Consider the following 12,775-nt stretch of genomic DNA (forward strand, 5'->3'; position numbering starts at 1 on the left):
TACTGCAATTCAGAATTATTAAAATATGAAGCAAACAGTAGTTAAAAATATAATTTCAAATTTAGGAAATTTCTCTGCAATTCTGCAAAACCAGTGCACACTGGATTTCATTTCTTTTCAGTACCTTCATTTTTCTTGATCTATGTTCAGTGTAAGGAAGTTGGTTTTGCCTTGCTTTGTTAGAAATGGTTATAATGGTCTTTGTTTCCTTTCTTGTCTTTAAATAAATTCTGCTTGCTTTACAGAACACAATGTAAATCAGGAGGCTTTCTTCCTCTGCCATCTGCCTTGCCTCTGCATTTTTCAGTGAGGTTTCTATTATTATTAAGGCCAGTTTTGTGTTCATTACAGGAGGAAGCGATGAGCACTCCTCAGACTCAGATTTTGCCATTACATCTTTTTTGGTAGGTGCCAAAACCAAAGGAATGTAGGAAGGATTGGTTTTAAATGATCTTCAAGGATATTTGGAGGGATTTTATCCTTTTTAACTTCAGAATCATCTGTGCTACTTTTGAAAGTGCTTGCCATGGAAAACTGTTCTAATATACAATCCACATGACTGTTCAAGTCTTCCTTTTCTTGTTCTTTTTTCTTTTTTCTTTTTTTTTTTTTCTTTCTTCTTTTTTTTTCCCCACACTGGAACAGAGTACTTGCATTACCTAGCTGTTGTCCAGACACCTTGTAAGTTGTTGTACTTTGTACTTTTAGTACTTTGGAGATGAGATGCAGAGGAAGCATCTTTGAAAAGAACAATTCTGCTTAAGTTGGAGAGGTGAAACACTTATTAAACCTTCTGGATATCTACAGACCAAACTAGCTAGTCTGTTATTCCATATATCTTTACTTATGTGAGGCCTCCTGAAGACATTAATAGTGAGAGGATTTTCTTGGAGGACTGCACTTTTGAAGTTGGTGTAGGGAAAAACTGTTTGGCAGTAGTGTGGATCTGTGTCCAGGTGGGTTGCAAGGAAGTATAGATCAAAGCTGCTGCTGCAGTGTATTTTGCTTAGCTGATTCAGAATGCAATAATATTCAAGTTCAAATGTGGGCTATTCTTCACAAGCATGCCTTTCATAAGAACTCCTAAGTTACATTAAAGGTTCCTTAGGTACTGAAAAAATGCAATTCTAGCAATTTTATTAAACTTGGCCTCATGCCGATTCCATTCAGTGCTTATTATCTTCCTTTTTGTTGCTAGTTAAGAAAACTGCTGTCACTATATTTCACTATATTTTTCTACTTGGCAGTTATATAGCCTTCTGGTATTTGTTTTAAAGCATTGCTATCACCATATTCAGAAAGCCTGCATGTAGCCTGTCAAGTTAGATAGCAATTGTTATCAGCACCAGAAGCTTCAGATCACAGAAAGTGCATGAAATGAAATACACCCAGAGAACTGAGTAGATGATCCTTCTGCATTGTTTTGAAATATACCTCAAAGTGATACATTTGCTTTTTGACAAGACCAGCTTATACTGAAAACAAAAACTGTGGGAAGGGGACCTTCTGTTCTCATTTTTTTATTTGTTCCATAATATAAACATCCTCACATCTGCACTCTTCCAGTGTCTCCATATTTTGGTCAGCTAACACAGAATTACATTTAGTTGTTTTTCAAGGAGATTAAGGAGATGTTTTACTGACATTTGTTAAAGGTGTGGTTTTACAAAACAAAACACCTCCTTGGTTACTCAGAGTTTTGCTTATGCAAGGTTTTTATCAACCTGTGCTAGATTATGTTCTGTTTCATGGGAAGCTGTTGCATGTGATACTTACTTAATGTACATTTCTGTAAAAACTTAGTTGCTCCTGTCCTAATAGTTCAATTTTTCAGTATATTTAGAAATACCTGTAGTGGTAATTACAGATTATCATCTCATAGGCTACAGTAGTTTATAATCTTAGGAATAAGGCAGTGTGACCAGCAAGCAGTTTGGCAAACCTGAATAGGCCTGTTGTCTGTATGGTCTTGAATGTGGTTGCATTACATTTAAATTTTTTGTTTGGTTTTAATTGCTTGTGAGAACAGTTGTACTAAATATTTTGCAAGTACCTTATAGTTCTGTTGAATTTTATTATGGTGAGTAGTTGCACAGGTTTGGTATGACCTTTTCTAGGATTTGATGCCGCATTTTATAGTCTCTCCCATGTTTCTGAGATAAAAACCCTTGGAATAAAAACTTCAGAGTCAAAAAATGAGAAGTCAAGGAATTGACTCTTTGGCTTTGCCTTTTCTCCCTTATTGTGCTAGCTGCAGACTGGAGATAGGCAACTAGGGCCTTTGTCTGTTTATTTACTGAAGGCAGAAAGTGGGAGAAAGGATCTTGGTCTAAGGCTTCTGAGGAAAATAGTGCTTCAGTTTTTTTAGTCAATAAATAATAATCTCTTTCTGACAAATCAATGGCAGCATTACTGAAGAACATGTGGCTTCCAGAAGACTAAACATAGATTCATAATCTTTCCTGCTCTTGTATATTGCCTTGAACTTCTCTGCAGAGGAAAAAAAGGGCATTTAATTTCACAAGCTCTTCTCCTCAAAAGTCTGGATGCAAAATGTTCTGGTCAATACTGCTCTTATATTGCTCATGCTTTCTTGATGAATCTAATGCTGAAAAGTGCTTTACAACCTTCATTCAACTGAAGGTCAGAAAATAATATGCAAATAGTTAGGCCTATATTAGGAGAGATTAGTAGGGTCTGAATGTCCATTGGCTATGAAATTAGTCAAATTAGTCATATATATTAGTGTAGCATATATATATATATATATATACACACACACACATATATATATATAAATGTATGCTTACCAGTCTGAGAAGTCTCTCTGATCTGACCTTCTTGCAGCCTAGCCTGCAAGCTGACAGTGTTTCTGTTTTATCTTTTGAAGGTGACAACGTAGGTGCTGCTTGTAGCCACCAACTTTTTATAAAAAGTTTTGAGTTTACACAGGCTGGCAGTCTTCCTCATCCTAAATGATTGCAGCAGAATAGAGATTGTGGAGGTCTGTCAATGTCTTGTCACTGTTTTATGCCAAAAGCTCCTGTATATAATCTTATCATTAGCTGTTCTATCAGTTGTGTCCTTCACTGTCTGTTTTACAACAGAAAGTTTTAGTGGGAAGAGGGAGTTTTAAGAGCATTGGGTGCTGCCATCATATATATCCATATATTATATATAATGAGAGTAGTTTTAACACTAAGTGTATTGCAGAGGTGAAGCATGGACACACTGGCAGTTCATGGTGTGGAGGAGATACGGGGTGAAAGTGTCTGAAAGTCCTAAATCTGAGGAAGTGGTGACTGATAGAACATCACAGGGCAAAGGACACAAGTGGATTTAAAAAGAAAAAGAAAGAAAAATGGCAAAGATCTCTTGTTATGTGCAGTATTTCTGTCTGCACAAGCTATTAATTTCATGGCTCTCTTACTTCAGAAAATATGAGACTACAAGAGCAGAATTATGAAGAGAGATGAGGTGAAACTGGAAGTGGCGCAGTAGTGAGGCACAACCATGACAGTGGTGTGGATAGGTGGGAAGGGTGAAGTGGGAAGGTGTCAGAGCCAAAGTAGCCATGGAAAGAAGCAAATAATAATGGAGAAGAGAAACAGGAACAGAGCCAAGAGTGAGGGTAACTTCTAGGGAAGAGGCAGCAAGACCAGAGGGGAGAGAGTGGGGTTTTGGGGTGTGTTGTTTTTGTTGTGGTTTGGAGATTTTTTTGGTTAGTTGGTTTTTTTGGAGGAGAGGTTGGTTGGTTGGTTGGCTAGTTTAGTTTGTGATACAGTAGTTGAGTTTATTTGTAATATGGCAGAATACCAATGTGACAGTCACTAGGCAGTTGTATATTCCATGTAGTCAGCATTCAGTACAATTTGTGTCTTACTGCAAGTGTTGAGGCTGCAGCCATCCTGAATTCAGTGTGACCAGAGGTAAACACTTCATCAATCCTCTACCAGCCCCAGGCTTTCAATGGAGAGCATGTACCGATATGAGAACACAAACAAGAGAAAACAGTTTGTCAAAGGCCTTGCAACCTGAATAGACAAGATTGATTTGGTGATGCAAGTCAGACTTTGTTATAGCTGGGTCAGACACTTGTTAGCACCGGATTTTTAAAAGGAAACCACAGCAGGTAACTGTTATGTACACAGAAGGCCCATCTGGGACTGGGTTGTGTGCTTGCATGCACATGCAGATTATGCTTCTGTATTCCTAGTCTTATCCATGCAAAGACGTGTTTACTCTTTTATTTATCAGACTGGAAATTTCACTTATATCTGAGGCTAAAGGAAGAAATGCAGTGCTGCTTTGTGAGGTGATGACACGTTTCAGGGCATCTTAGTGTCTTCTTCAGTGACCTCATTAGGCTGATGTGGAGAAAAACTTTTTTTCTGGTTCTTATCTGCATTGTATTTAAAGTACATGTTTTGCAGGATACTTGTGTTCAATAAACCTGTTGGCTGGCAAGTTTTGCTACATAATCATCATCTTTATGATGTCTGTAAAATGTTGTGGTCAGTAACACTGCTTTTAAACAGCAGGCAAGGCAAATGCCACAGAAGATGAAATAGTAAGGACTTGCCTGGGAGCAGAATGGGAAGTGTGTTTCCCTTGGGATGACCCAACAGATAGTGCTGTGGATACTCTCCTGCCAGTGTGGCTGCCCAGTAGTGCAGTGCTCTAAGTCAGTTCCACAAGCATAATCCTGTAGAACAGAGTACTATAGGGAAGGAGGCAGATCACCATTTCATTGAAAAGATGAGACATTCAGACTGTAAAAACTCACTGCTTTTATGTGTTTAGAAATGAAGTGGTTTTGATTATGTTACAAAAATTTCAGGAAGGCGAGAGGAGAACACTGAAATTCGTGCATTTCAGTGAAAGAATTTGTTCTTCAGCTTGCAGTTGAAACTGTACCTGACTGGAGTAACAGAAGCTAAGCAGATACTAATACTGTTAGACTTGGATACTGAACATTAAATATGAGTATCTTCATCAGTAACTTTGGGTGACATGCATTCATGTTCCTTTTCTGTTCAGAAAGGGTATAAACTTTCAGAAAATTGGTAATTTTGTACAATAACTAATAAAATGTCAGGTAAATTTCTTCCTGTCTTTAGTATCTGGTAAATATTTTACATCTGTGTACTTCTGTGAAGAACAAGCAATGCAATAGTACAAAGATACCGTAGTACAAAGTGTAAATACTGTGCTTAATTTTTATAGCCAGTAGGAATCAACTTGGTCAGCATTCATTCAAGTCCAAATGATCAGATGTTGTGGGCAATTGATAGCAAATGGAATGTCCACGTACGAGTTGGAATTACAGATGAAATGCCTGTAGGCACTGACTGGGAACATGTACCAGGTAAAAACTGTAATGTATTATTAGTTCCTTGTTCTTTCTGCCATTTTGTCAGTGATGTTTTTTGTTGGTGGTTTTGTTTTTATTTCCCCTTTTGTTTTTTAAATTTGATAGCAAAGCTAAAATAAGATATTCTTCTCAGCAATCAAGTGTGCTTAATAACACACTTTAAATATTATCTTGGTTTTACTTAAAAACACGAAGTAGCTAACTGGAGAAAAATCTGATGTTTGAGGTTTTTTTAAAAAATGAATTTCTGTTATGTGTTATTTCAGGCTGCTTCCACTGAGTTAAATGGTACAGTTCCCTTTCAGTTAGAACTAAAGCTGTATTCCTAAGCAACAGGTGACTTCTGTGCAGTGGGAAGTTTCATATGTGATACAAAATAGGGTTCCTATATAGGTGTATCTAACAAAAACATAATGCTATTTTGCACATCTTTTTATTAATCCTGTGTGCTGGATACATTCTAGACTAGGTAATTATATTTTTGCCTTGCCTGTAAAAAAAACTAAATTTGAGTTGCTTCTTTCTTGATAACTGTGCATTAATGGTGTCTGCTTTTTAAAGATTTTTTCCCTGCATAAATGCATGGCACTTAGTTGCAGAGTACTTGCTTTTCTTTGTGAAGAAAACAAAAGGTCTACAGTGTTAGCCACTTTAAGACAAATTACAGTTATAACTGAATTATTCCCCTTGTGATAGTAAAATACAGCAGAGACTCCAAAACAGACCTTATATGTTTACAAAGGTCCTCTAATTGGTTTGTGCTTTTGTCTGTGGCCACATAGCAAAATGTATCCACAGTGTGATAATCCTTGTGGTCAATAGATACAGTAAATACAAAGTCTGCAAAATAAAAAAGCTCTTCTGTTCACCAGTGATTCATGTGCTCTAAGTGGCCTACATCCTTATGTCCTGGTTATACACAGCCAGGAGCTCAGATCCAAACAGCATCTACTCCCTAAACTTGGTGTAAGGGAATAAGTAGTCTTAAATTGTCTTCTTGCCAATCCCTTCTTAGGAAGCGAGGTGTTTCTTTGTGCCTCTTATAATGGAGAGCTCTTCTCTAGTATCAATTCAAGAATATATAAAAACTGTTCTAGTCTTGCTATCTTCTCTTAACGAAGTTTTATGCAAGTGTATTTAGTATGTAAGACAGTTTGTGATTATTCCCTCTCCATGTCTGATTATCTTTAGGTTTGCAGGCTTGCCAGCTGGCTATAAGTACCAGGACCGTTTGGGCACGCTGTCCAAATGGAGATGTAGCTCGTCGATATGGCATTACTGACAAGAATCCAGCAGGAGACTACTGGAAGAAGATTCCTGGAAACGTGTCACGTTTAACAGGCAAGTTGGATCTGCTTGACAGTCTATTTTGACTTCTGCCTGATGGTGCTCAAGCTGACCATATGCAGGGAGAGCTGAACACTCTAAAGGTTTTGTCAGCTGTGAGGGTTTCACCAAGGGTGCTTTTATCACATTAGTAAAGACTTTCTCTGGGTATAATTAGGAATCTATTAGGAAAATAGATAAAAATATTATTTATTTAATGCTTATCACTGGAACTTGCTACCTTAATTAAAAGATGGTATAATCTATGCTTTGCAGTGACCCCTCTAGATGAACTGTGGGCCATCAGTACTTCAGGATCCCTTCTCCAGCGCCTCACTAAGACCTTTAGCCATTCACATAGTTTGCAGAAAAATAATGACACTTCTGTTCTGCTTCACACTGATGATTTTGAAGATGAATGGGAAGTGATATGAAGTCCGAAGCCTGTGAAGCAGTGAAAATAACAGGACAGAATTTTTGTAATGTATGTACAGAATGTTGGATCTAAAAGCCACTATTATTGAACTGTGATATTAGCACTTTTGTATTGAAAACCTGACCTGTTAAATAGCCCCCAAGCTGTGAGTCCTGATGTTTGTTCAGTTACCTCTTGGGAGATTCTTTAGGTGTGGCATACTGCAATTGTTATACCGTACTACTGTAGGAGCTCCTTTGGAAATATAACTCTTTAATCTTACTAGCAATGAAAGTGACTATTTTACAACAGCATGCACACTAGTACATGTGTACTTACTTTGAGAAGGAATTCTGTTGCATTAAATAATTCTCTACGGGAGAAACATTAAGCATTTCTCAATTTCTTGTACTTGGAACTCCAAACCTATGGGAACACTCTCTGGTTATTGTACATATATTTAGAATTATTTTCCCTTGTAGCATGGAAGAAAGTATGGCAAAGTATTTCTTAGTAAAATCTCAGATTGTCATAATTATGCAGCTTTGGTGTTGAAATGAACTGAGTTTGATCCATTTCAATAGAAACGCCTGCCTGTCTTGCATTTCTAGAAATTTTGTTCATCATTTGGCTTAATTCACAAGGGAGAAGTTTGGGTTACACCTAGTATCAGGGGGACTTTGCTTATTTCACACAGCCATCAGGAAGCTGTCAGATTTTTGGGGGTAAGTCCCACTTGGGAATAGTATGAAGTTGCATGTTGGGTTTGTAGTACCAAGGAATGTACAAGGCAGCTTTCATAATTCCTGTTGTGCTGTATTTGTGCCTCCAGCCAGTGCTTTAACATTTGGACTCAAATTGTTTTGAGTACCAAACTTAGATGTATTAAAAAAAAATGGTAATTGATAGAATTACCTATCTATCCCATTAAAATTTGTGATATTGTGAGAAAATACCTAACAATTTTCTGACTTTTAGCTATGTTAGCTACATTTTGAAGTGTCTTATACTTAACAGACGTTGCAGCAGAGGTATGTGATGAACTGGGAAGTAACAAGTTAATCATTGCAGTTTATTTTTCTTTAAACTTTAAATCTGCTTTGAAAGATACCTCATCTTTTTTAAGCAATAGAACTATATATGAGAGAACTTGTGTTCTTTATGTAGGCGGAGGAGACTTTGTTTGTTCTTAGCTTATAAATCATCATAGTGTTTTAAGCAGCTGCTAACCAATACTGTAAAAGAGCCAGCTTCAGAAAAGGCCTAGAGTTGAAAAGTGGGGATGATTCTGTTTTGAGAACATAATACATATGGAAAAGTATGTTTTCTTTTTAACCTCTGTTCTCTTTCAGAATAATTCATGGGTACACTGCACTAAACTTGGAACAAACATAGTGGCGGGTGAGAATGTGAATCTGTGGTGAGAGAACCAAGTTATGTCACTTTTTTTAGTAGCATTTGTGATATTGGCTATCAGTTTTCTCTGATCTTTCAGTCTTACAAGGAAGACAGATTTGTTTCCCTGTTACAGATGGTATGTTTGCTTCATTGCTGTCTCACCTGTATTCGGAGATTACCCCAGAGGATTTTTTAGCCTCTCTGGCAGTGGATTGTAATGGAATCAGCTTTTGAAGTAAGGCAGTCTGTTTTATGCAAGCATAGCTTGGTATCTTAAGGACCCCAAAGAAGCTGAAATTCAGCTTGCAAATACCTTGTGGCAACTCCTGAGTCAGTCACTTTGGAGAAGGGACATGAGTACTTTCCTGTGCTCTGCCAAGCACCAGATGCTCAAGTACAATAGCATTATTTAATAGCAACATTTTGTATTACATTTTTCAAAGTCATCTTAGTAATGGCTTGAGCTTGCAAGTTGTTTGATTACTACTGTATAATAACATACCTTGCTATGGACATTAATATTAAATTGGTGTCAAGAGCTCTTACCAGACTCCTTTTTTTAGGATAGTTTCAATGAAATTAGGACTTTTTTTTAACTTTTATTTCTGTATTTAGGTTTTTGGTTTTGTTTGTGCTTTGAGACAAGTGCAATAAACTAGATTTTTAAGAAATAAATTACTGTGGTAAGACTCATCTGTTACATGATTCACAACAGACTTCTCTGTATCTGGCAGAGAACAGACATGCTTATGAAACTCTCCCCTGCTGTTACCCAAGACAGTATGTTAAGGTCCTGGATATTGTAAAGTTTCTCTCATGTATTTATATTGTGTAAAGGTGAGTCAAACCAAAACATGCTCACCTTCCAAGAAAAGACAATTAAACATGTCTCATATTTTAATATTAAGCTTGCCGCATCCATATTGAGATGGTCTCCCTGTAGAAGATGTAAACAAATTTCTTGCCTTACACACTAAACAAAAACTGCCCATGCATGTTAAGTGTTTCAGCTTTCAGAGAAGAATTTGTGTGTGTGGTTGCAGAGAGAAAATATTCAAGCAGAAAATAGGTGATTGTACCACGTGCTGTAACTGCACCCTTCCTTGCATTTTAAAAGATCTGAGCTCATATGAACATTTTTGTGTTTCTGGCCTTCAGCTGTAACTGCAGCTGGGGCTGGGAGAGAGCAATTGGTTTCATTTCCCAGAGTGGAGAGCTGTTTCCTGACAGAGCTGAGGGCTGGGTAACTTCACTCAAGACAACAGAGGAATGATTAATACAGCTTCTGACTCTTAAATCCACTTCCAGCCACAGGAATCCTGTTCAGATTCAGATGGTGATGTCCTTGCTAATTATCCCAGCTTTTATCTTGACAGACCGGTTCAACTGCTCCTGCAGGGAAGTGTCAGTCTCCTTACAGCACCAGCCTGTTGATGCTGGAGTAATCCTTCAGGTGACTGTGATCAGTTAGTGTGAAACTGCCATCTTAGATGTCTAAGTAACTCTAGTTCTTGTGTGTCTTGCAGCAATAAAAAGGAATGAAATTATGTTAAGTAGTACAAAGAAAATCTTCTCACTAACATGTATTAGAGATAATACATTAAATGCTTAAATAAGGTAGTAGAACTTTGATGTTCTAGTAAATAATAGAACTAGATGTTAGGAAACATGGTAAACACTAAGAAAATTATAATGAGGAACACTTAATTATGGATGTGTGTCATTGTCTAAACATTGTTTTACTTGTACAGGTACAAATAGTCACATTTATTCCTGACTCTTCATACCTGTACAAAGAGTGTCTTTGATGTGATGGACAAGGGCCTCCCCTTCTTCTCCCCACACACATGGACCTCAGAAGGTCTGAACCCCATAGGTCATCTGCATTACTTCTTAACAGATGAGTCCTGTCAAGTAACTTGAAGGTACTTGTGGGTTATTTCAGATGAGCATTGCATGGTGGCTTATTGCTTCTCTCTTAAAACTCCCTTAAGGCCTGAGCTGCTGCTAGTTGTTTCTGCTGGAGTTCTGGATAGATTTCATTGAACAACCTTGAAACAACTTTTCAGTAAAATGCTGTTCTGAGTGTAAAGGTTTGGAATTCAAGTACCTGTGTGCCTATAGCTCTGCCTTGTTAATTAGCAATTAGAAAAGCATAAATCATCTATGAAGATGGGAAGATCTCGTTACCTTGTTGAAAAAATCTCTCCCAGTTTTCACATTAACCAGCCCAGTCCACATCCCATCACTACTGCCAGGAGCAGAAAGAAAGATGAGGATTTCTAGCTGAGATACAGGCTGTATTCCTCTCACAGCCTTCCTGAAAGTGAAAGTTGCATGTTGGAAATAGTATTATGGTGGCAAGTAGCCAGCAAAGAAAGCTGATGTATCCCTTGCCAAACAAAGCAGATCACCCTGATTGTTTGATAATGAGTTATTGTAGTTAAAAATAACCACTCACATCAGCGGAACAGAGAACTTGTAATATAGAGGACTAGGTTTTAATTACTGGAAAAAGAAAGTTGAGTTGCAGTCTTTATCTTTTGTGAATTATTACAGCCAGAGTTTCACTGATAAAGATTAAAATGTCAGAATAATTGGAATTATCTCCTTAGACTGCTGAATGGCAATATCTAGGTTTATCACACAAATAGCTGGATTTCTCATCGCTTCAAATTAAGATAGGAAGTGAGGGTTTGGGTTCAGTGCAGGAAATGTAGATAATACTGTGGGTGGTACCTGGAAGCTAGGTGAAATTACCATCATGATTCCTTTAATTTTCAAGTTTATCTGACTCAAAACCTATTTGAATAGCTTTTTCAAAGCTGTATTAGCCATAAGGTTAAAATCCTGCTTGATACTAGTGGGGGACAAAAGCACTGTAGGAAAAGTAAAGATCTGAGAAACTTTGAGAACTTCTGTCCTTATGGAACATGGACTTTTTGCTATGTGTGTGTATATGTGTGTATATCTATATACTCACACACACACAGAAGCTTTGATTCCTGTTCTATAAAAACTAATACAGTGATGATAAAACAAAAAATTAGTAAATCATCTGAACTCTCTATCTTGGCCCTCAGAAATGACTAAATTATACTGATTTTTAAAGCCTGTGATTTTTTTCTGATACAGGCACTGAATACTGAACACTGTAGTTACTAAATAATCTTTCAAGTATTATTTGCAATTTCTGTCCAATACAGAGAACCAGTTACTTATTTTTTCCTTTTTAAATACACCTTTCTCATAATCTCAGCTCAGATTCACTTATGGCAGATAAAGGGAGAAGACTTAAATTTACAACACTTGTGTTCTGAATCTCATATCCAGAGAAAATACACCTAAAGCTGGGTACAGAATTGTGTTAATGTCCTGTACTTACCACCTCGAATCCACACACATTGACTGCATGCAGTGTCTGGAGTCATTGGACCTGTAGCCTCATCAGAACAGGGAGGCTGTGCCAGGAACTCTGTTGTTAGGAGTTAGCACAAGTATCTTGTATATAGGATGGAAGAGTGGCACAAATGTTTTGTCTGTGGAAGCATGGAATGAGAGTGCTCAGTAGATGACTCCTTGCTGCAGCTGGTACATTGCTGTGTTTTGTCTAATTGTGGGCTGGATGAATTTAGCAAAGCTCCCCTGGTTCAGGTGAAAGCTCAATTAGAGCTCTCCCAGAAAAAAAAAAAAAGAATGGAAGGAAAGTTCCAGGGAAGCCCACAGCTGACTGCCTGGCTCATGAATGTGCCTGGCTACACAGCAGGGGGGTGTACCAAAAAGAATGGATTTGCATGAGCTGCAGGGGAAAAAAATGCAACTGCCAGCAAGAAACTCCAGGCTCCCTGGTTGATCCAGGGGACAGCCCAGCCAGCTGATGATGGGAAGGGCAAAGCAAGTAGGGTAATTGCTAGGATGACTGAGATTTTACTTGCCCAGCTCCTGTGCTTGTCATGCTAAGACTATTCTCAGCCTCAACAGATGGGCTGAGGTCTGTTCCCTCCACGAGCCACAGCCAGTGCTCCACAGTAGGAATAACAAGTGGGTGAACCAGTGGATCTGTACCTCAGTCCATGGTGCTGTGGTGAAAGTCAGTCCTTTTCAGTAAAGGATGACATGGTAAACAGTCTGTAACACTTTGAAATAACAGGTTCAGTGGTGTTAATTCATTTAATTATTACTGTAATGGTAATGCTGACCTTGTTAAATATAACATTGATGCCATAGGTTCTTGTTTAGAAGATCTATCAGGCTTCAGGTCT

The 12,775-nt window shown here is 37.8% G+C and overlaps 1 protein-coding gene across 2 annotated transcripts in view; it reads left to right on the top strand.

The window, feature by feature from the left end:
* The window catches only part of TECPR2 (tectonin beta-propeller repeat containing 2), a 39,762-nt gene extending 30,581 nt beyond the window's left edge, over positions 1–9,181 (top strand). Inside the window, exons 18-20 of one of the 2 annotated variants that reach the window (XM_030451792.1) lie at positions 5,227–5,368; positions 6,566–6,715; positions 6,977–9,181. In XM_030451792.1, coding sequence (XP_030307652.1) covers positions 5,227–5,368; positions 6,566–6,715; positions 6,977–7,134 — 450 coding nt within the window. In that variant the 3' untranslated portion in view covers positions 7,135–9,181. The remainder of the gene's footprint in view (positions 1–5,226; positions 5,369–6,565; positions 6,716–6,976) is intronic. The other variant, XM_030451791.1, reaches the window with a different exon arrangement.
* Positions 9,182–12,775: the final 3,594 nt, after the last annotated feature.

The sequence above is a fragment of the Calypte anna genome, chromosome 5A (genome assembly GCF_003957555.1).
Source record: "Calypte anna isolate BGI_N300 chromosome 5A, bCalAnn1_v1.p, whole genome shotgun sequence".
Classification (NCBI taxonomy): Eukaryota; Metazoa; Chordata; class Aves; order Apodiformes; family Trochilidae; genus Calypte; species Calypte anna.